Source organism: Spermophilus citellus (assembly GCF_964194105.1).
Source record: "Spermophilus citellus genome assembly, chromosome: 11".
Classification (NCBI taxonomy): Eukaryota; Metazoa; Chordata; class Mammalia; order Rodentia; family Sciuridae; genus Spermophilus; species Spermophilus citellus.
In genome coordinates this window covers 74,012,810-74,038,072 of record NC_138192.1, presented here as the reverse complement: position 1 = coordinate 74,038,072, position 25,263 = coordinate 74,012,810, and the positions used below count along the sequence as shown (strand labels likewise).

Below are 25,263 nucleotides of genomic sequence, written 5' to 3'. Positions count from 1 at the left end.
GAGAAACCAAGGGAATGCAGCCAAGTCATGCCATCCAAGGCCAACCTACCCCAGCCAGCCCCCCCCCAAATTCCCAGCAGACCACAGACGTACAAGCAAACCCAGCCAAGAGCTTCAGAACCACCCAGAGAACCGACAGGTCCACGAGGAATCATCAACGATTGCTGCTTCAAGCAACTGAGTTTGGGGGCAATTTGTTACACACCCATAGAAAACTGGTATAAACACAAGCTGGGTCACTACCCTGTTTTCCTTGTGATGACAACTGGCTTCGCTACACTCCAGGATTCTCCAGGAATGGACAGATCCTGCTGTGTAGGGCTTTTCTAGAGGGTACCACCCCATTTCTCTCCATCACTGTCTTGCCCCAGCCCTATCAGCTCATAAAGGCATTCAAACTATTCCTCACCTTGAGTCCTCAGTTTTTACTTTGGATTTGAAAAGAAACCAGAATGCTTCAACTCTTTCGTCCTTTTTGAGCTCTGTTTCCTTGCCTATCCTCTTTGCCTATCTCTCCATCATCTAGAAGCTAAACTGGAATTAGCCAAAGTGCATGGTGCCAACCTAATGGAAACAGGGTAATGAGGGAGAAACAGGATTGTTCTGGAAGTCAGCACCTCGAAACTTTTGTCTTTCCCCTCTCGCAGGCTGGGCTTCTCGCTCAGAATGAATGGGGACCGGCTGTCCCTGAGGGCATGCTCCTGCTTTGCCACCTGATCCCCAAATGAAACCTTGCAAAACTGAACTGCCCCTGCCTGCCAGGACTCAGGGGGGCAGCAAGCTGTACCTCCACAGGAACTAACAGCCCCAAATGCTCCACTCAAATTAAAAAGGAATTTGGAAACATGTTCCACAGAGTGGAAGCCTTCCGGGGCACTCCTGCCAGGGGACTCCATCAGTGGAACTCCCAAGGAAATGGAGTGTCAAGGCCTGGTGCAGAATATATCGTAAGGGGGCTCAAGGGGTGGGGACAGAAACTCTGAAGGCATCCTGAGGGAGGTGGACCACAGTCTGCTAACAATGGAATTAGAAATCTTCCTCCCAAAGAAAAAGACTCATAAAAGATAATTGTTTTTCTATCAGAGTATTTCAAAACTTTTTTTTTTTTTTTGCTATTAGGCACTCAATAAATGCTAAATGATGCTAATTCTCCTAGCACTCCTTACTTTATGAGTGAAGCTGGGATTGTGTAGGTTCATTGCTTAAAAGGCCAATAGCTAAGTGACCTAGGTTGGTGAAGAGAAACCGAAAGTCCCCAGGGCAGATCCAGCCTTACTGTGCCATTAAACACCCACCACCCCTCACTCATTACACTTCCACAACAATAGTTTAGTTATAATTTCTTTTCCTTGTATTTCATAGCCTGGAGGGAAAATGTCCTGTGACAATTCTGTAATAGTAAGACAATTACTGGTGACTCAGGGCTCCCTGCTGCCTCTCCATGCTCTACAGCTGAGGAGCAGGCAGGGTTGCGCTTCCCATGTAGGAATGACTTGGTTTGTGAATTAGGAAAATCAAAATCAAAAGGAATCTTTACCTTAAAAAAAAAAAGCCTACTTCAGATGGAAATTCAGCTCAAAGATTCTGCTTCAGAATGCGAGCTAATCATAGGCATGAATCCCTAAGGAGACCTTTCAAACAGGCTCAGAAATGTTCCAAGGGGTGACTTGCCTATCTGAGCTCCCACCCACAGGACCCAGGCAATCCAAGAGGATTCCCAAAGTCTGATTTACTCTCTTTTTCTCCATCAAAATCCTGCCCCTTTCACCTTTGCCATGAATGGGGGAGGAGGGCAGGTACAGTAGAACTATGTGCTCATATGTGCAAAAACCCTATCTTGTTCATCTTTGTAACTTACACACCTAACCAAAGCCTGAGTTAGGATAAGCAAAGTTAAGGATGTCCTAGAGTAAAGAATGTGGACACTCCCAAATTCCCAATGGATTGTGTTCCGGAGCACTTTGTAGATGGGTAGCTTAAAAACTTGGGAAGCTACCAAGCTACTTTTTTCCCATATGCATAAAGTTCCAATACAGTTTAAATTCTCAGACTGGGCTACAAAACTTTAGACTAGAAAAAAAAATCCAATAATGCGCCCAAAGTAGAGAACATCAGCTATTATATCACTTCCTCCTAAACAGCCAATTAAATTGCTGTTTCTTGAGAAAATGCATTCCCATTCAGGATGGCAGAAACAGCCTTCCACCTCCCCCAACACCCAGAGTGTTGGCCTTGAACAAACAGAGGAAGGCAAAGGGGGAGTCAATGCTGAAAAGACCAGAAATAGCCCTGGCCTGGCAGGGAGGGGTTTGCAAGGAGAATGAGATGGACAGAAATGTCTAGAGTCTGAGAATGCTACCCTGAAGTACCTCTCTGCTTTTACGTAACATGTTCTGCAAATCTCTAATTCAAACACTTGTCGTAAGTGTTCTAAATTAGGAAATAAAAGGCAGTTGCTTGAAGGGGAACTTGGAAAAGGAAAGAATTTCTGGGTTCTGGGTCATAAATTGAGCTAAGGACATCCTATGTTCACCTACGATGGCCCTCTTGATTTTTGTGCCTCCATTCCCTGACTGATAGAACCACTGATACTAATAAAAATTCCAACTTCAGATTGACAATGGCAGTTTAGAGTGGGAAGCAGGGAAGGATACAGGAGAGTAGCTGCTCAAGGCCAGTCTATGTTCTATTCATCTCTATATACTCCAGTCCCCTCGGTACTCAGCACATAATTCACCAATTAATAAATACAATTTAAGGAAGGGTTTTAACTTTTCAGTATAGAATCAAAATATATGGGCTTTGGAGTCAAACTGCTCAGATGCAAATCATTTTTCCTCCCTAGATGCAGGGCCAGGGGCCAGCTGCTGAACCTCCATTGGCTTCAGGTTCTCTCACCTAGAAAAGTGGCCATGGACAGCACCTCCCTCCTAGATGCTGTGGGGATGAAATGCTTTCCCATCAGTGAAACACGGAGCACTGTACCTGCCATAGGTAGCACTATTATTAGTATCCCCACCATCATTTAGCTAGTTGTCTAGTATTTTGGCCCCAAATTAGTTCCTCAGGGAACCTGGCATGCATGAAAGTTGGTTGGTATAGTGACTTGAATTGTAACTCCCAGAAGACACATCTACCCAGAAGCTGAGAATTTGCACACATGTGGAATGAGGGCCCCTGGAGATGTCATTGATTAAGGCAAGACCTTGGAGATGATTCATTCTGGATTAGGATGGGCCCTAAACCCAAAGTCATAGAATAGACAAAAACGAAAAGCCAGAGACCCAGGGAAGAAGGCCATGTGAAAACAGAGCCACAGGCCCAGGAACACCAGGAGCCACAGGAGGGTGCAGGGGTGAGGAAGGGAGGGTTCTTCCTCAGAGGCTTTGGAGGGAGTGTGGCCCTGCTGACCCCTGCACTGTGACTTCTGGCCTAGAGGACTGTTGTGTTAAGACTCCTGGTTTTTGGTAATCTGCAAGAAAATTACCAAGTCAGGGACAGATGACTCTGAACAACCTAGATTTAGTGAGGGAAACAAGCCAAAATGTGAAGTGGTGATTATCACGCGTCTCCTTTTCTTAGATTGTGCACTGCAGGGAAAGTTCTGCTCAGCAAGGTGCAATGGCTGACTTTAGGGACTGCAAAGTTCAGGCCAGCCCATCCCATCCAGTTCCAGCCAAGAGCATCTGCTGGGGATCTTGAAAATAGCCTGCATCTTCCCACCAAGAACGAAGCGGAAACAGTAATTGTGCCATGAGAACCTGGCTGCAATCTGGCACTAAAAAAAATGGGCAGGCCAGGAGGCGCTCAGTGCCCATCCAGGACGCATAACCACATGGTCCACACGGCCTTCCTGCACCCCTCTGTGAGGGCCGAGGAGTCATTATCCAAGACTCTAAGAGAAGGAAATATGCCTAGTTGTTAAGGGACCCACATAATTGTATATTCTCCTAACTCTACAGGTTCTAGAAATCTATCTATAAAACAGATCTCCTTTTAAATAAAAAATTAAAATGTACACAGGTCATTGCAGGACCCTCCTAAGCCTTTGGAATTTTAACAGAGTCATGAGAGAGTCGAATCCACTGATGTTCAGAGAAATGGTTTTCATTCTCTTCCTCTCTTCTAACTCCTGGAGAAAACCAGCAGCAGACAGAGCAGCAGCAGTCAGAGAGGGTGACTTTTTTGGAGCAAAGGCATTAGACAAGATGACACATCCTGACAGGTTCAGCAAATACTGAAGGCTGTGCCAATCAGCAGATCCTTTCTGAGTGTTTGCAACGGAGGAAAGATTGCGAGTCACACAGTATTTCAAGACAGGTCACGATTACTTCGTGTGTCATCTTCTATTGTGAAGGTCAGGGGAGAGGAAAGGCGGGTGGAGGCGGGAGGGGACCAGCAAGGAGACAGTGTGCAGGCAAATTAACCAGGCAGGTCTTGCTTCCTATTTCCCAGCACTGCCCAGGGAACTGTGTAATTGCTGGCTTTGTTGACATCTGAGGCTCTCGCCTTGCAGGTAACCCGCACCTCATTAGCCCCTAAGTCCTTTGTAACTTGTGAAAGTCACTTCTTGCCCATCTCAATCAGGGTTTTCTTTTTTCTCCTTAAGTGATACTCAATTTTTTTTTCCTGTAAGAAAAGGGTTGCAGTGAAGAGACCAGTGAGGAAATCCAGAGAAGGAAACCACAGATTCTGGATCCCAGAATATCCCCAAATGGACCCCATTGTTTAACTGAAAAGAATTCTAGAATACTGAAAATACATTCAAAATGAAAAGAAATAATTCTGAAGCCAAATGAAACCAAAAGATTTCTGTCGTTATTTGTCATTTGTTTTTCTCTACTAGGAAACAAAAAAGAGGAAGAGGGGACAGAGGGGATAGAGAGAGAGAGAGAGAGAGAAAGAGTCCCCGCATAAATCATCTGAGAGGCTTTTAAAAATATGTAAATGCTTAATTATCTCCATTTTCCATCAAAGCGCTTTTCTGAGGAAGGGATACATTTTTAGCATTCAAAATTAAAATAATACACTCACGAATGCACACTCAATCACACTCATATTTATGCACACACATACTTGGACAATTCACAACCTTCAAAGAGAACCATGCAAATCTAATTGACAGGATAATTTTTAAGCAAATTACTTGGTGAACCCAACATGTTTTCCCCTTGTTGGGGTGAGGGGACACTATAAACAGTATGTACAAATATGCTAACTAAAAACATAAAAATCTTCCTCCTTCCTGTCCAAGAATGTCAAGCCAGCCCATTAGGGTTGTGACAATGGCAAATGTTGAGCACACACAATCGCACTGAGAATCTGCTGACCAATTATTGCCGACATTCCCTGGTTTCATCAGATCCATCACTTTGCACAGAAATCAAAAGGTGGAAAAAGAGCAGGAGTTCACCAGGAGAGAAGCAGCCTCTGCCTAAATTGGGATAAGGACCCTTTTCTTACAATTGCCCTGCTCTTGGGACCCTCCCACCCAAGGAGGAGAGCAAGGGTTTAGTTATTTGTGTCTAGATTTAGAGGCTTCTCCCAAAACGGAAGAGATGAGTGGAGCAAAAGAATAGAGATGATTAGAGATCAGAGGCTTAGCTGGGCACAGAAGCAAGCTAAGTGGAGTCATTAGAAATGAAGGGTCTATTTAAACATGTGCGGTGCACACATTTAACATCTTGTAAAACATTTGAATGGTCGGTCTGTATCCAAATGCATACTAAAAACAGGAAAGAAAAATATATAGCAAAGTAAATGATCGCTTATTAAAAATACACATATACGTATCTTGCTAATCAGAAGCCACACCTTAACCCTGATACTTGGGTAATTATGTTGCCACAGTAAATAGCAAGAGGTAATCCATTTGCAACAAATCAAGCCACACACAAATAATTTCAGACTCTGTTTCTGGTTTCCTGACATATTACTGTACACAATGCTGCCGTTGGGTCCTGCATTCTTACATCCCTTTGAACGCTCACCAGACTATTAATTTAAAAAGTCGGGAGCTTCATCTGCTCCTCATATCATCATAACCTGTTTTTGTATGTTGGAAAAGACAAAAACACTAACCGGGACTTGGGTGGGAACCATTTTTGGAATAGTGGTTGGTGCTTGTTCACATCTGGATTAGGTTTAAAAATGATAACATTATGATGATGAACGCCAGAGAGCCTCATCTGCATATAAATAGGACTAATCAGAAATGCAAATTGCAATCAAGAGAAATTTTTAAAGGCTGTGATAGCTGTGTGATTGTGCAGATAAGGGAAGGTCAATGCTTGTATTGTTACATCAGTTAATGCCCCCCAGCCTGCCCAGAGCCTGCCTTTGAATGGGGCATGTGCAAAGTACAAATTATCTATTAATCTGCCCCCTGACCCGGATGGAGCCCTGGATAACTTAGTTTTCCCTAACTAGAACCTTGAGGTGGCCATCCATCAGTCCCAATCTAGTGAAAGACAACAAAACCTCTTGTCCAAACCTCCTAATGAATACACAGAAGAGAAAATATACTTGCATTTAAATACCCTCTAAACAGACCTCCTTTCAGCATGACTTCCCACTGAGTCAGAAATTAAGGGATGAATAATAAAACATATGACTGATAGAACATTTTTTCTGATGCTTTTCATTGCTGACCTGAGTGGATACAGCAATCAATATAATATGCATTTTTAGCCCCCCAAATTTCCAAAATACCAGAGAAAGCATAAAATTAAAAAGAAAACACCAGAGTTTCAACAGATTACTTAATCCTGAATTGCATTTGTATTCTTCTCAAGCAAAACACAAAAAAACGAACATCTCAGAAACATCGGAGTGCTGAAAATAACGCAATTGTTACAAGGTCCTGTCATTCCTTGGGTTATGTTATCTTTCAAAAACATCCTCTCTGTGTCTCCCTCCCCCGCTGGTTTCTTCTCTCCCAAAAGGAAATATATTTCGCAATCAGGCTTTCTCAGGTTTGGAGAGAATTTGCGTAAAAACTCTTTATTATCCCTCTAATGATGCTTTCACAAAGCACTAATGAGTCAAGAGCGCCATCTTGTGTCGTACCTCGGAATCTTAAAGAGAGTTTTCACAGGATGCATGTCAAAGAGGGGAGGGTCTCCATCCCCCAGTTCAATGGCTGTGATCCCTAAGGACCAGACGTCACAGCGAGCATCATAGGAAGAGTCATACTGCTGCTCACAAGCAATGACCTAAAAGACAAAATCAGGGAAAAATAGATCAACCCCTGCCACCTCCAATGTCCTAAAATGTCCCTTGGCTAGTTCAGCTCCCTTCTTGGTTCCCTTAGCTGCAGACATTAAATTCCAGTGAAAATAAGATGTATGTGTTCTAAGGCTTATTTTTGTGACTGATTTGTCAACTGATATGTCCGTCAACTTTTCAAATGTATCAGTTTAATTCAAGAAACATGCATTGAACCATCCAAGTACTAAAAAGCAGTGCAAGGGGAAGCACTGAATGGATTCCACAGGATGGCCACACTATTATCCTTCAAGGGAAATATGTCCACTTCCTTACCAGCTACTGAATTCAACAAGGAGCAGTTGTCCTCAAATATGCTTGACTACTGTACAACATCCGCAGCAGGGTAAACCACCCAGGGGAAGATGCTAGGTGTCTGAAGCGGTTAATATAAAGCAGAAACAAACCCGCTGTTCCTGTTCCCTTTATCTAGAAATATCTGCCCCCTCTTCAAACCCCAGCATCTGGTTTGCAACTGCCTCTGCAGTTATGGGTCTGACTGGGTACAGAAGTAGAAGACCCAGAAAATGATCCTGGGATCATCACTGGGTTGGGGAGCATGGACCTCCTGTAGAGGAATCTGTTTCTCTCAACTCTCTGAGTCAGACAGAGAAAGTCCCTACACTCAGACTATTACAGCAGGGTTAGGAGAAAGTGAGATTGACCAAAGGACATGGAGGGACTGGGTGCCCCCATTTGACCAGAAATCTGCTTTCCAGAATCCCCCTTTACTATAGTTTCCCACAACTGATTGTGGTGATCTGGTAGACCAGGGTGGTAGGGCTTCCCTCTCAGCCCATTGAAATGTCTTTGACGTTTGCTCTGAATGAGATCAGACAGTTGACTGTGGTGAGCAGAGAAGTGGCAGATCTCGTAGATGTGACAGCGGGATTTCCCTGGCTGCTGTGTTGGAGGTAGATTGAAGTGGGACATGAGAGGAAGATGAGAACCAGTTAAAAAGACTGCTGCGGGAATCCAGGTGTGACGTGACAAATTATCAGATTGGGGATGCAATTTTGAAGGTAGAGCCAACTGGATTGGTAGAATGGGGCATATAAGAAAGAGGAGTTGAGGATGACTCAAAGGCGTTTGACCTGAGCAACTTCCAGAATTGGCTTTTCCTGAAATGGGGAAGGGAAAAGAGGAAGCAGGTTTGGGGTGCAAAGCTGGAGCTTTAAGCCTGAGATATCTGGAGATGTCCAAATGGAGAAGTTGATGTTAAGATTCATACTGGACTTCTGACTTGGAGAACTGGAAGATAAGTCCTATGGTCTAAAGGTGTACCCAAAACTTCATGTTTTAGAAACAGTCCCCATGCAATAGAGTTGGGAGGCAGGGCCTTTGGGGGAATGTTTAGGTGACAAAGCTCCATTCATAAATGGATTAATATGAAACACAGAGCTCTTGCAGCAATGGAAAGCTCTCTTCCATTTTCCTCCACGTGTAGACACAGTAAAAAGGCCCAAGCATATGCCAGAACCTTGATCTTGGATTTCCCGGCTGTGGGAATACATTTTTCTGCTTTATAGGTATGCAGCACAAAATGGACTAAGACAATAAGGGATGTGTGTTGTTTTAAGCCACTAAATTTTGGGAATTGTTAATGAGAGAAAACTAGTGCACCTTCTGTCTTCCATCCAGTTCTTTGGACTTGCAAGGCCTGGGGAAACGTGTTGGCCATCTTGCCCTAGACTTTGTCTCTTGCTCTCACAACTGCCCTCTACTCTTCTTCTCTTCTGGCTTCTCAACTGGAAAATGTTTTTCCATATCCAGGCATTCTTGGCCTGGCCCCATCCCCTCTGTTCAAATAGAACGCCCTATCATAGAATATCCTGTCATACTTTCAACACATAATTTTCAAGTGTGCATTCCAACTAAAGTTCAAGTAATTCCAATTTTGGAAACAGAGGCCATTTCATTGCCCCCAAAGACCTTACTTTTCTCACCCCAATCAGGTGACAACCTACACTATTTATAAAGAGCTCAAGATAAGGCTATTCAACACCTTCCCTTTCAGAAATGACATTTTCAGAAGTGTGAGACAAACATCATTTTAGAGCTATCAATCAGCAGACAGTTCACTGTCCTCATTCATGACACTGTATTGGGCCCTGTGAGAGAAAGAGAAATAGACTCTACCCCTCTCCTAACAGGCATTACATCCAGTTGGAATATACAGTGCACCTCTAATAATTAAATGACAGACCATGACAACCATAAATGTCCTCAGTGTGTACTAACATGTCCAATAAAGGATTCAGACTTCAAATGCTCATGAAATTAAAGGGAGACACTTCCAGATAAGCACCCCAATGAAAATGTCCAATATCCACAGTACGACTCCCAGGGAGAAGTTCAAATCCACATCTAGCCATGTTGGGCATTCCAAGAACACATTAAATGTGGGGCTGGAGACATCCTAATACTCTTTGAATGTTGTCATAAAATATTCAAAGCATTTATCTGGTTTCAACTTCCCTATACAAATAAAACACCATCTTCAGCTCAGTCTGATTAATAGAAAAGCGCTTGTCAGGCAAATTCTTCTCCCAAAACTCAGCTCATCATGTATCCTTTAAGCTCAGCCTTCCAAGGAAGTTTACAGAAAATCACACTAATAGAATAATTCACAAATAATTCTTTTGTAACCATGCAGGCATGGTAGTAGGTCCTGAGGGGAGAAGTCTCACATGCAATTTAATCTCCAGCATAATTTCACAAAGGAGATGCTATTATCTCCTTTAGTCACTATGGAAACTGAGGCACAGCCATGTTGAGCAGCTTACCCAGAGTCATGCAGCTAGGAATCGTCATGCTGGGATTGGAACCCAGGCAGGGCGAGGGACTAAGGAGCAAGTCATCACTGTGCATTAAGTGGTATACCTAATAAGGGCTATTCCATTAAAATTATCAGCTTTGCTTTCGTATTTTGACTAATCTAACGCCATTTTTTTGAGGGTTTTGTCACCTACATTTTGTCATCTCCTCAGAGGAGACTCCTCTGTCAGGACTGCTCCTTTCCAGGAGTAGACAAAGGAGCATGTGTGATGGGGTTAGAAGAAGCACTCTTAAGAGGATGCATCTGACTGAAGGTCAGTACCTGGGACTGAAGGCCAGCACATCCTGAATTTGTGTTCCCCGTCAATCTAACACCACGGAGTGCAATTATCTCTTTCAGAGAAGAGTATAATCGTTCGTCTTAGCTCAGCATCCTCTTGGTCGCTAGGTAAAGGAAAGCTAAGTTAAGGATGCTGAGATCATCCAGTGGTGTTTGATTCCACGGAGAAAGGAAAGCCGTGATGGCATGCGGGTGCACTCCCTTGAGACCAGACTTTGCGGGTCCCTGAAGTCATACTAGGGGGATGGACAGAAATAGGTTGAGATAGTGTTGACACCAGGCCAGGACCTAAACACCTCATCCTTTCTCTCCCTCCACCCCCAAGGCCCCTGACCTGAAGACTTTGCTGCCACCCCAGCAGTGTGACAGGGGTGGCAGCTGTGAGATGCAAGGAGAGAAAGGGCATGAGAGGGAGTTTGAGAGAAGACTAGCAGGACCTGGAGTGTGACTTAACAGGGGAGGTTAGGCGAGGACACATCAATCCTGGGTGACCAGGACAATGATGGTGCCATTTACAAAAAGGAAGTTGGAAAAAAAAAAGTCAGTTTTCCAGGTAGATCAGATAAGATCTGAACCTCCCCCTAAGCAGGTGTAAACAAACCACTTGTGTTCTCAGGACCTCTCCTGATCTGCAGAATGGCAAGGTGGGAACCAAGGGTCTCCGCCATCCCTTCGGGCTCTAACACTCAGTGACTTCACAATTTCCAACTAAGAGATCTTGGGGAAGGATCTCAAACCGAGAGGCTAACATCTCCATGCAAATGAGCTACAGCGAATGGTGGATGGACACTCAAGGGGATTTTAGTGCAATATTTTGCAGAAGGTCTTAAGGTCTATGAAAAGATGCCGGCTGCTGTGCTAATGCCTCTGTTAAAGACGACAAGCGTCAGGGACAGAGCAATTGTTTAGATGCTGCTTAATGGAGCATGTCTAAGCTCCTACCTTAAAATTCGAACTTATGGCTCTTCTGGTGCACTTAGACTTCCCTGTTGCTTATTTTAGGAAGAGAAAAGACACTAAAGCCGAGGTTACTAGCAATATCTATGCACTGGGCAGCCTTCAAGCCCAATGCCAATAGCTATTTTACCCCAGAGGTGGGCTTAGGTTCCCCAAATGTTGGTTGTAACCACTTTGGCTTCCCCAAACTTTTCTTTCTGGTGAGGAATGAGGACAAAAGAAACAAGTTTTCACTGATGACTGAGCTCAAACTGGTCTTTGGAGCAAGGGCTAGCTGTCCCTCTCCGCGGATGGTGGGAACCGTTCTTTCCAGCCTTCTAACGATCTCCATGCTGCAGACTCCTTAATGCACCCCCAGTGACTCTGTACTGCTCACAGATGGGACCCCTCTTGTTCCTCCTGCAGGAACTTATGGGGGTGGGGGGAATGCACCAACGGATAAAAGCTGATGAAACAAACCATCTTGTCTCCCTCAGCATGGTCAGCTGAGCTCTGTCCTGAGTCACCACTTGTCAGCAGCCCTTGGGGCCTAGAGAGACTTGCTCCTCTGCCAGAGGAGGAAAATTCTGAAGCCACGCAACTCCCTTTTGATTCTGCTGCTTTCCTCACGGGGAGATTTTTGGCCAAATATTTCATCTCTCTGTCCCTCCTCTTCTCATGTCAACTAAGAGCTCCCTTCTCATGAGCCTCGTCTGAAGTATCCCCTATGAAAATACTAGTTATTCGTATCTTTCTCTGGTACCAAAATGTCAGTAGTAGCTATCCAGGGGTCATTTGTGTCTGGATTATATTTATTTTATTTACTTCTTGAGGATCTTTGGGATTTTCCAAAATGTCTATAGGGAGTATGAACTATTTCAATGATAAAAAGGGGCAAGTTTGGGGTTTTTTTTTTTGTTTTGTTTTGTTTTCATTCATTTTTCATCTTAAGGGTATAAATATTGAAAAGTTTGCTTTGATTTTCAAGGGTTGGTTTCCTTCTTCGGGGGTATTTGTTGACTGTTGAAATTCTTTATAAGTTGTCAGGTTAAAGTGCCGTGGATATAAAAGTAAGTTCCCATGATATTGATAAAAGAAGAATGCCGGAAATTCCCTTCCCAGGGAGAACACTTTCTATTGCACGCAACAGGCTTAGGGAGCAATTTTTGTGGGGCGGGGGGTGGGTGGGTTCTGGGGACTGAACTCAGGGGCACTCAACCACTGAGCCACATCCCCAGCCCTATTTTGCATTTGATTTAGAGACAGGGTCTCACTGAGTTACTTAAGGCCTCATATTTGCTGAGGCTGGTTTTGAACTCACAATCCTCCTGTCTCAGCCTCTCAAGCTGCTGGTATTACAGGCATGCACCACCATGCCTATCTGTGCATTTCAATCTTGACCAAGAGTAGGACTTACTAACAAGGCCCCCCCAAGACAGGGTGCAAGGTGTCCTCTGCCTCTTACAGAAAGACTTGGGCTCTGAGGACGTGAGCCTCTGTCATCTCAAGGTCTCTCTATCTGAAATGGACATCTGGTTTTGACTAGGAATAAAAGGAATAGAAATAGTCCTGAGTTCAGAAACCTAGATTTCTCCAAGATATTTAACTTAAATCGTTCATCGAATTATATATCAAATAGCTGCTGGGCCAAAATCTCTTTCAATAATGTGATTTTAACCAATGTTTCAAAACAAATAACATTATAATACATTTTGCTCTCCTAAAAAAATAATTTACCAAATTTAAAATAGAAAAGGTCTTTTCAGATATTATTATTTTGCCACTAATATTACTAAAGGTCATTTAAAATGTAATTAAGTTTAGCTTCTATATTCTTGTTCCTCTCCTTACTAGAATTGATTGTGCAGTGCAAAATAATAACCATAGATCGAGATTAAAATTTCATTCAAGTACACAGGCAAAATGCTGTTATCTCAAGAGCTAAATTCAGCTAAATAAGAGGCCAGGCAAATAGACCTAATGCTATTAATCCTTGGCTGACCTTGAGCCCCAACGTGCAGGCAATAGACTGGCAAATAAGATGGGCTGAGGTAGGTAGGTAAATAGGATTCTTAATTTTGCTTACACCATTCACCCAGCATAATTGATAAGTGTTATTGATTGCAAAGATTTCTAAAATAGAACTTCTCTGGAATCGAAAATTGCAGTGATAAATATTCCAGTGGTAAAAATATTTCATAGTTTTAGATGCAAACATCTTCAACTGCTATAAGCCAAGATACTTGAATAAACAAGCCAAATCTCTTCCCTAGAACAAAATGTAACTTCAAGGGAGGATATATCGGAGCTTTGGGGGTTTGTTTGTTTGTTTTGCAAAAAGGAGGAAGACTAAATGAACTGGAATTGATTTTTTTGTTGTTGTTTCTTTCATAAAACTTAAATTAAGAATAGGATTGAATCTATATTCTGAACACAGAGAAATTGCCAGAAATAATTTAAACTAGAGTGTTCTTATGAAGGGTCTCTAATTAAAATGTGCTGTTCTACAAGTCTTTTCCCCAGGATCATAATATTCAGCTTAAGCCTTTAGAGAAATAAACCCAGGTTCAAATTAAAAACACAGGGTGTGAGCTCACATAGCACAGACCCCCACCGCAGCAAAGGGAGGGTACAGGGGACTGTTTCTGGATTTTAGGCCAGTATACAGCTGATGTCTGCACCTAAATTCCCCAAAACCCTGAGGACACAGTATTCATCCTTCCTTGTGTGGTAAGTGCTTCTCAGAATTATGACAACACTCACTCCCATCCTCCCTACCCTCCCCTGTGAAAAGTAAGCCAGCAAAACTTGTGTCCTGCCCTGAGACTTAATGGACTCCAGAAGTAGCACATTCGCTTGGAGGCCCAGTGCATCCCCTGCCCTCCCCTGGTCCATCAGCTCCTCATTGGATGCTAAAGGGACCTCAGGACTCATTCATTCAATCCCTTTATTTTAAGGAAAAGGAAACTAAAGTTCTTAGTGGAAAGTTAGTTGCAAAGTCACACGGCTGATTCAAGACCAGAGCGGGAGCAAATTCCATGGCTCCCCATTGCCTTCTGGAGAGAGCCTGGTCCTTGGAATTCTTATATCATGAACGCAGGAGCCACCTCCAAAGAGACCGAATCCTTGGTAAACGCAGCCATAGTAATTCCCACACTCCAAGCTTGTGAGTCTGTCCATGTAAGCATTAAGAGAGGGATTTCCTGCTGCTGCTCACTTTCTGGCCCTTCCCTCCTCCTTCTTTGCTCCCCCCCTGACTCTGCCAGTTATGGCCCACCTCCACCCAAACACCATCAAGGACAGGGTGAGGAGGGGCTCTCCAGTTCAGGCCATGGTGTGGCCTATTAGGTCAGGTACTATTACTTTAGGTGAAAAGACAGATTCAGAAAGGTTGAGAACCTGTCCAAGGTCACACAGCAAAGAGACAAATACACCTGAAGCATGAGCCCACGACAAGAAGCTAGTGAGAAGGAAAAAAAAATGTTTTATTCTGTTTTTTTCCTCCATGATGCATCTGAAAAACAGGAAGGAAAGCAAATTAGACAGAATATCTGAATGTCCCTGCTGGGGCATGCCTCTCCATCTGCAAGTAGTCTCTTATTCCTGTCCTCACCAAATAAAGATGCCCTTGGGAATGTCGCTCGGTCCTCTCAGAGAGTGATTCTGTTTAATTTTCTAAAACTAAAAACGGTGTGGAAAATCCCTGGGACAGAGGAGGAGAACATCACACACACTCATCTCCCCACCTCCACCTGCTCCGAGTCGCCCTCCTCCAAGGCTGCTCTGGAGTCCCCTTCCAAACGCTGACTGCCACCTCCCTTGGCTTTCCTCTGACGGGTCACTGGGCAAGGAAGCAGAGGCGCTGTTTGCTTAGGCATGAATTCCCTGGACAGCCAGGGACCAGACCCGGTAATTTGGGACTCAAAGCCCAGGGACAGTGGAGGCCAGCTCTGATGTTCCTTCAGCAAAAGCTTCTGCTTCTGAAGGAAAAAAAAAATGAAGAAAGGGAAACAGCAGATGCCTTGGCCCTCCTGCCTCCCCAGAAGGGAGTAGGAGGACCACCTGGAAAGTTCCAAGTGCTCAAGGAGGCTGCGCCTCCTGCTAAGCCCAGGGTGGAGAGGACACGAGGCCTCTGCTTTGGGCCTCACGTGCTTCTGCCCAGCTGGGACCTGAAGCCTTCAGCTGGGGTCCTATACTTAGACCTGCCAAGAGTAGGGTGGTGGCATGTCACCACCGCCTACAGGGCCGCCCCCCACCTCCATGCTCCCTGACTTGTGATTTATGACTCAACTTCCCCGTAGAGCTGCAGCCGTAGGGAAGCCATCGCTGGAGCTGGGGAGGGAAGGTGGGCTGCATCCCATCATCCACACCTGCCATGGGCCCTTCACCAGCCGGACACCAGTGCTGAGAGGCACCTTGGGCCTTACAAGGCAGAGCCACTCTGTGAGTGCAGGCAGGGCCAGCTTCAGAGCTAGAAGCGAGGGAATCTATCTGTTTCTTAGGACAGAGATTTCTGCTCTGTTATCCAGAACAAGAAGGGAAAGAATCTGTCTCTCAGGCTGTCAAAAGACACCTGGAGGGAACCAGGGAACAGCAAAAGCTACAGGATCTTAGAGATGAATTCTGCTGGAGAAAACCACAGGGGTTTTGGCCAAAGATCTAAAGATTTTTAATTTTGTTTTTGTTTTTGGTACTAAGGATTGAACCCAGCAATGCTTAACCACTGAGCCACATCCCCAGCCATTTTGGTTTTTTGGTTTTTATTTGGAGACAGGGTGTCATTAAGTTTCTTAGGGCCACCCTAAATTGCTGAGGCTGGCCTTGATCTTTCGATCCTCCTGCCTCAGCCTCCAGAGCTGCTGGGATTACAGGCCTGTGTGCCGCTACCCTTGTCTCAAAGATCTCAAGATCTCTCACTTGAATCTCTTGAGCTCCCAGGACCTGGCAGATCTACCCCTGAGATACACCCCAGGCCTGCCCACTCTTTTTAAAGAGGACCAAGTGGGTGGGGTGTAGCTCAGGAGTTGAGCACTTGCCTAGCATGTGCAAGGTCCTGGGTTTAATCTCTATCACTGAAAAATCAATTAAATTAAATTAAATATATAAGGACCAGGTACCATGGACCCCAAAAATCGAGCCATGGTCATCTGGTTCATCTTCCCAAGAGCGTGGTGAGGTCCACCCTTATTATTCAAGGAACTCCAGGGCCACAGGACATGAGAGCTGGAAAAGGCTTTTCCCCTAAAAACTGCCAATGTTCTCTGAAAAATAGAAGGACCATGGAGCAGAACCACCCAAGTCAGTCCCTTTTTCAAAAAGATGAGAACAGGTTCAGCAGGGGTGAGAGTTAGGACAATAACGCCACCATTTTTTAAAAGCATGCACTAGGCCAGGTACTGCCCCAAATGATTTTAATACATTATTTTATTTTGTTTTGAGGCAATTTTCCCCCATTCCCATTTTACCTTTTAATGTCTCTCCATTTAACTGGTTAGGAATATTCAATAACTTGCCCAAGGTCTGTGGCTAAGAGGCTAAGAAGTGCCAGGTATCACAGTGCACGCCTGTAAATTCCAGTGACTCTGGAGGCCAAGACAGGAGGATCGCGAGTTCAAAGCCAGCCTCAGCAACTTAGTGAGGCCCCAAGCAACTCAGTGAGAGCCTGTCTCTAAATAAAATACAAAATGAGGCTGGTCTAGGGATGTGCCTCAATGGTTAAGTGCCCCTGAATTCAATCCCCAGTACCAAAAAAATTAATAAATAAAAGGCTAGGCAGGTATCTACAATTTGCTTCCAGATGTATCATGTTCCACAATTTGTGCACTTAATTATTTTTATCTAAACTGAAGCCATATTATTATGTTAAGTGAAAAAAGCCAGACTCAGAAAGTCAAGGATCATCTATTTTCTCTCATGTAAGAGAAAAAAAGGGAACAAAAGGCGGGGGGGGGCAGCTCATGAAATTAGAAGGGAGACCAGAGGAGCAGAGGAAGGGGAGCAGAGGGAGGGAGGGAGGAAGGGAAAGGGAAGCACTGGAGAATGAAACTGAACAAATTATGTTCTGTGCATGTATGAATAAGTCATAATGAATCCCACTATTATATATAATTATAATGCACAAATAAAAATCAATTTAAAAAGACAAAAGTAAAATAACTGAGCCACACAACTGTGCTTTAAAGATGAGTGGCAGAGCTAAGACAAAAACTGAAGCCTCCTAAATTCAATCCTGAAGAATGCTCCTTTTTCTAGATTTTTCTTTGAGCCTTAATTGTGCTGGCTTTCAGTGCTGTATTGAAATATTGCATTTTCCTCCACATACTAGTGTGAAGGTTATCAATACCAGAACAAAGTCACTTATGTCTAACCCCAGTAAGACGGAGCCAGGAAGCCATGAAGAAGAGGCACTCGGCATTATGCCTGGACCCACAGACACCAAAGGACATTTCCTCCTTCCTGCAACTTGCTACATGAGTCACAGAGACAGCTAACACAAGGACAGTGAGTCACTTGCACAAGAACACTTGCCTGACACACACCATCTCCACCAATGACTGACATCACTTCCTGGGATAAGCCCCTGTCTCATAGTTTCAAAACATTTTATGTGTACTTTTTTTCGTTTGTCTGTAAAGCTTCCCCTAGTACCAAACTCTTTGGCTATGCCTATAATTTGCTGTAGCTTGCTGTTTTCATCAGCTTTTTCACTGCTGTGACTAAAGGATCTGACCAGAACAACTTTAGGGAAGAAAAGTTTATTTGAGGACTCATGATTTCAGAGGTCTCAATCTATAGACAGCAGACTCCATTCCTTGGGCCTCGAGGTGAGGCTGAACAACATGGCGGAAGAATGTAGCAGAGGGAAGCAGCTCACATCATGATCAGGAAGCAGAGAGTGCTCTACTTGCCAGAAACAAATATATATACCCAAAGCCACTCCCCAACTCCCACCTCCTTCAGCCACAACCTACCACTTCAGTTACCACTCAGTTCATCCCTATCAGGGGATTAATTCACTGATTAGGTTAAGACTTTCACAACCCAATCATTTCTCCTCTGAACTTTCTTGCATGTTCTCATACATGAGCTTTAGGGGGACACCTCTCATTCAAACACATGTATATCTGTAATTTAAGTTATCTGATATTCTGGCACAAACTCTACAAAGACTCATTTCTCTATTACTCATTTTAGACTGACACTAGGAAGGATAATTCTTATCAAAAATAATTTTTTAAAAAATGAAGACAGATTCACAGCTTACCCAACAATTCGCTATAGTACAGTGGTTTAGAGTGAGGATCTTAGAACCAATTATATTATCTGGGTTCAAATTCTGAGGCATCACCTAATAACTTGTCCCAGGACAGGAATAGGTACTGTCTATGACTTACGTACTTAACCTAAAACATTGGATTAGTAATATCACTGACTTTATGAGGATTTTTTGAGAATTATGGATCAGTTACTACATTTAAGCACTCAGTGCCTGGAACATAGTAAGCACTCAATAAATGCCAACTCCTAATTGGGAATCAAACTCATTAGCTAAAGCTCAGGGAATAAATGGTAATAATGACAATGATACTATTTCAGTATGGTAGTGTTTCTCTGGCTTTCTCAACCCTTCATCAACAAAAAAAAATCTCATTTTTCATCTCTATTCCTGTCAGTGCCAAAAGAAATAGCATTATCATATCATTTAGCTAAGAATGGCATAATTAATGAACTCAAGAGTGGTTGCAAAAAGCTTGCGATATTTCTGCATTGGTGTAAGCTGGTTGTTATGGCAACCATCCCCTGTCAACGACCCTTTGCCAGACAGAGAGAGACCAATTTTGGGAGCCGTCACAGCACATCTGTTTCTCTGCTCAACTGATTAGCTGTTGTTTGCAACAACGAGCAGATGGAAGTAAAAAGGGAAAAAAAATTTTTTCTAAAAAGAAGCAAATGTTTATTTTATCCACAAGTCTGTTTTCCAGTACAGAAACAGACCTTTAGCTGTTTTAAAAAGATTCAAGTATACAGGGTCCTTACTACAAGGGCTGCTTTCTTGCATTGCTGGAATTGCAAAGTGTAGTCAGGCTGTAAATTATAGGTGATAGTTCCTTCATGTGTATCTTTTTAAATGATGAGCCTCTCATTCCAATTTCAGGGCACCCTTCCACCATATCTTTGGATGCCTCTGTTGTATGAGCTAACACACCTGCCTGGAGCACACCTTCCACAATGAGCACCCTACATGAATGCACTGTAAAGAGAACAAGTACAAGAAATCTTTCCCTGCCTCTCTCTGTTTCTTCACCTGCAAAATGGGGTTTGCATTCTCATGCTCTCTGAAAAGCCAAACAGCTTTAACACTTATTAGGTAAGGGAATTGACTCTTCTGAAAGCCCCACTTTTCTCAGTGGCAAAAAGGTGAAATGGTAGCTACTATTAAGAATGAAATAAAAGAATGAAATGAAAAGGCACCTATCCTGGTAGATGAGCCAGTCCTTGGGAAGTGCAGGCTTCCTGTCCACTGCACATTTGCTTAGCAACCACCATATTCAAGATATCTAACCATCAGCAGGCATGTGGCCACTGGGCTTTGGAACTCCACTGGAGCTGGCCCTGAAGGCTCTCTGCAGACAGACTTCACCCCCTGAAGTTGCTGGGCCATTAGGAGGTCAGGGATGTCCTGGATAAAGAGACAAGGCACTTCTGGTGGCTAAGGAACACTCAATGGGCTCTGGAAGGCAGCCATTTACCATCCAGAATGGGGAAATGTTTATATGTTTATAATTAGCATGGACTCACCAGCACATGCCAGCTAAATATAGGCATTTTTTTAAGAGTCTACATATATACTCCTTGACTCTTCCTGCTCGGCACACATGCGTTTCTAAAGTACTTCAGTGTTCTCAAGGGTTTGAACCTTCAGCCTGCTGTCTTTAAGTGTGTGCACCTGGTAATCTGGAGCTTCTCATGGTGGGATAATATTCCAGGTGGGGACCAACTTCATTTCATCTGTCCCCTCCCCCATGATGGACACTCAGAGGCCACCACTTATGTGATAGTGGGAATGATAGATCAGGTATCAACTCTCCTTAACCCTCATTATCACCATTAATAAACACAAAATAGGCATCTGCTGCTTTTGGCTATCAACTGGGGCATTACCTGACATATTCTTGATGCAAATATTAGTGGAGCAATGCTAATATTGACAGTGGGCATAGGTTATGTTGGAAATGCTTTAGTTCAGTAAGTCACAAAATATGGATTCCAGTCCCCATGGCCCACCTAGCCACTCTATGTCCATGGATACTTGGACTGGCCGCCTTTTGCATTCTTCATCTGTAATACTGATGTAATCATCCTAATTGGTATGCTCACAGGTAATTGTGAGTACTTACAAAATAATATATGTAAAAAGTCGATGCATATGTGGGATAGTATTATTCATATTATTTATTACAAGAAAGAGTGGAGGAGAAAAAAGAAAACAAACATAGTTAACAGAAAGATTATTTTGAAAAAAAAGATACAGGTTTACACTACAGGCCAGGAGTCCAGAGGGATGTGTGTGTGTGTGTGTGTGTGTGTGTGTGTGTGTGTGTGTGTGTTGCTAGGGTTGAAACCCAGGGCCTCCCATATGCCACATGCTAAGCACATGCTCTACCACTGAGCTATGTCCCCAGCTCCAGAAAATAAACAGAAGGTTGAAGGAAGTGGCTATGACTTGGAAAACATGAAAGCAGATATGTAGGTAGACTGAACAAAACTCTGAAGGTGGAGAAATCAACATGGGAAAGCTATTTGGTATGCCTGGCACATCCAGAAAGAACTGTGTTTGCCTCAAACACCTAAGGCAGAGAGTGAGTGATCTGTGAGTGTGTGTGTGTGTGTGTGTGTGTGTGTGTGTACATACGTGCATGTGCACAGGCAAAGCTGAACTCTAAGCGAGGACCAGTAACCAGCAGCCCTGCAGGTACCAAGTGGCTGACTGATTACCTTGGAAACTTGAATGATTTACTACAAAGGAAGGTATTGGGGGGTCACTCTGTGTTGAATTAAGTTGAAGTCCTATTTCCCAGGACCTCAGCATGTCAACCTATCTGGAAATAGGGTTGTTGCTATTGAAACTAGTTAAAATGGGGTCTTATAAGGATGCCTCACCCAACGTGACTGGACTCCTTCTAAGAAGATGGCCATGTGAGGATGGAGACACACAGGCAGAACACCAAGACACCAGGCAGGCAGAGGCTGGAGTTGGGCAGCTGCACACCAACAAGCACCAGGACTGCCAGCAAACCTCCAGCAGCCAGCAAGAGACAAGGAAAGACCCTGGGACCTGCAGAGGAAGCAGGACCTTCCAACATCCTGCTCCTGATGTCCAGCCTGCAGAACTGTGAGATGATGAATCTCTGTGTTTAAAGCCACCAGGTTTCTACTACTGGGTTAGAGCATCCAAAGGAAATTACAGGGGTGGACAAGGCTTCAGATCAGGACAAGAGGAGACCCAAATTTAACACGGTGACTGGCTGCAAGAGCAGTCCCGTGGGAACAGTGGGCGGGTTTCTTCTGTGTGATCACACCCTGAACGTTTCCTCCTGTGGCTGTTGGAATGCTAGAGCCACTACTGCCACTCAGATATTCACAGGTAGCATGGTCACAATAGTCCCTAAGATAGCCCCTAAACAATGAACACACAGCTCTCAGCAGTCACAGCCAGAGAGGTTGAAGAATCTGGGTTCTGGGGGCTGGGGTTGTGGTCAGCGGTAGAGCACTCGCCTAGCATGAGCGAGGCCCTGGGTTCCATCCACAGCATCACATAAAAATAAATAAATTAATTAAAGATATCGTATCCAACTACAAATGAAAAATAAATATTAAAAAAAAGAATCTGGGTTCTGATTTAAGAATTTGAAGGGTTTTTTGAGGGAGATACCAGGGATTGAACTTAGGGGCACTCAGTCACTGAACCACATTCCCAGCCCTATTTTTTTATATTTTTATTTAAAGACAGGGTCTCACAGAGTTGCTTAGGGCCACGCCATTGCTGAGGCTTGTTTTGAACTCAAAATTTTGTCTCAGCCTCCCAAGCCAATGGGATTATAGGTGTGCACCACTGCACTTGGTCAAGAATTGAGTTTTTGAAGACTATTGGGCTGCTTAATCAACAGCCTCTGGATCCACTTCCCTCTTCTCCTATTATATGAAACATAATTTTCTATTATTTGAATATTTTCTCATAGTAATCTCAACACATAGTTTTGTTTTGTTTTGGTCCTAGGGATGGAACCCAAGTGCCCTTTATCACTGAGCTACCCCCCATTTAATTTTTTTATTTTGAAACAGGGTCTCACTAAGTCACCCAGACTGGCCTCAAACTTTCAATCCTCCTGTCTCAATCTTCTGAGCCACTGAGATTACAGGTGTGTGCCACCACACCCAGCTAAAACCATAGTTTCTATGTTGAACTTCTTTCTTTCCTTTTTAAGACATTTTTCCCAGTCGTCACAGTATGTTGCTGAGATCTTTCATTTATAAAACATTATACTGATCTTGACTTTTAGGTTACCACACAATTGATTTCCCCAATAATATCATTTCAAAATACTTGATGCTAAGGGTACCCCGTAGTTATTTGCCAGGTTTCTGTTCTCGAGACTAAAAGGCTCAGGGGTCACTCCAGTTAAACTGGGCTAATTGGGCTGCATGAAATAACCACACAAGAGACACAAATACCTTTTTCCTTGGGGTCGCTGTGATGGCTCCTCTGACCTTAAGGGTCTGCAGAAAGAGAGAGTGAGACCATGCGCTGACCCCTTTTATTGAGTTCTAGAAGCTATTCAAATAAGGCAAGGGGTCAGGTTCAAGGGGCTGAGTCTATCTGCATGATGTCCACTGTCAGCAGGTTGACTGACACCTGTGTAGGCCACAACCAAGGGCACAGTAAGAGAAGGGGACACACACAAGGCACTTCCATGAAAGATTCTATCCTAAACAGGGCAAGGGATTATATTACAAAGGAACAGGTGAGCATAGCTTCACCCATGGGGCTGTAGCAAGACACACCCAGGCACAAGACACTGACCCTCAAACCCAAGAAGGGTGGGGAAAGCTCTGCCACATTTTGGCAACTGAGTGCCTCAGCACCCACTGGGGGAATGTGACTCAGTCACGTGTAAGGTTGGTCTCCCATAGTTATTCTTCTCCTACCTTGCTAGGGTGATACTGTTCTACCAGTATTTTTCAACTTTAGTAGTGTCCAAATCAGGCAGGGAGAGGAAACGAGTGGAGAATGTGGACGTGACAGTTGATTAGTGCAGCAGCTTCGAGCTGCCCCAGTGAACTGTGCATCTTGACTGCCCGTCAACATTTGATTGTGGTGTGGTCACATTTCATTAGCTACCTGGGTTGTAGTACAGCCTATTTGAATTAACTGTTGTGGCTACTCAAGCTTGTGAAATAAAAATAGGGATAAAAATGGAAAAAGAAAAACGTGGCTCAATTTCTCAAAAATAAAACAGGATCAAGGATCTTTCAGTTCCATCTTAAAAATAAAATCTCAGGTTGTCTTCAATGGGCTTATTCCACTGGCATTGGTATTTAATGCACTGTTGTTACATTTAATCTAAATCCACTTATTCACACAAACAGAAGGGAATGTGTATTACAATCAATGTACTATGCAGGCTGTCTTAGGAAAACAAAGTTAATTTCAACCATTACGAATTATACTTTCTAGGATTGCATTTGATCCCAAGCATGGCTCACAGTGGAACATTTGTTGAATTGCACTGACCAATGGAAGGTTCTCCTGTGGACATTCCTATGGTGGATGTTTTGATCTGGAATGTCTGCCAAAGCCTCATGTGTTGAAGGCTTGCTGCCCAATACAGCAGTGTTCAGAGGTGGGACTTCCGGGGAGTGATTGGATCTTGGGGGCTCTGACATCATCAGTGGATAAATCCATTGACAGCTGAGTGGACTACTGGAAGGTCCTAGAGACTGAGAGGTAGGACCTAGTTGGAGAAAGTAGGTCACTGAGGACATGTCCTTGAAGGGTTTTATCTTGTCTCTGACCCCCTCCTTCTCTCTCTCACTCTCTCTCTCCCTTCCTCTTTCAGCTTCCTGGCTGCCATGAGGTGAGCAGCTTTGCTTCCCCCACACCCTGCCACCATGGTGTCCTGCCTCACCATAGCCCAAAACCGTCAGAGGCAGCACACCATGGACTAAAACCTCTGAAACTGTGAGCCAAAGTAAATCTTTCCTCCTTTAAGCTGTTTTTCTCAGAATATTGTATCACAATATGGAATGCTGACTAACAGGATTATGGAGCAAAAAGAGACTTTGTTGGAAAGAGCAATTCTTCATTTGGAAAATAAAAACATGAGGATGATATAAGCCTGGGTCCCTGTCGGAACCCTCCTCGAAGAGATCAGACACCTGCTTCTGAAAGGTGCTACAAGGTCCCCACACCATGAACTGCCTCCTCTTCACTGCAGCAGGCAGGATGTGGCTGGCTCTCCCCTGCCAAGAAGGGAACTGCTTCCATGCAGTCTGGGCAACAGGAGCTCACAGAGGACCACCAAACTTCCCCTCATAGAAGCACTCCACATGTTGTTCAACCCAGCTGAAGCTAGAAAGTCACAAATACCTCCTCATAAATGTATGAAGCTAGACTCAGGCCTTTCTTGATTACATCTTGTGTTCCTGAGAACCAGTCTGCTATGGATAAGAACTGACTGTCATGTTATGCCATCTGAATATGAGCTGAGTGACCTCAGCTAAGCTTTCCTTTCAGAACAAATCAACCAAAATCTACAGAAAAATTTACTAATGCTCTAGCTGAGGAACCCTCCTCACATGAGCACCTACTCTGTGTGGAGAACTGGGCATCCCAAATCTCTACCAGAGCTTAAAGTCCAGATGGACAGTCCACCCACCTGCTG

General features: G+C 43.9%; 1 protein-coding gene across 1 annotated transcript in view; it reads right to left on the bottom strand.

The window, feature by feature from the left end:
• MYO3B (myosin IIIB) overlaps positions 1 to 25,263 on the bottom strand; it is a gene marked incomplete at its 5' end in the record, with an annotated part of 464,298 nt that overhangs the window by 368,063 nt on the left and 70,972 nt on the right. Inside the window, one exon of the mRNA XM_081260604.1 lies at positions 7,069 to 7,214. Coding sequence (XP_081116730.1) covers positions 7,069 to 7,214 — 146 coding nt within the window. The remainder of the gene's footprint in view (positions 1 to 7,068; positions 7,215 to 25,263) is intronic.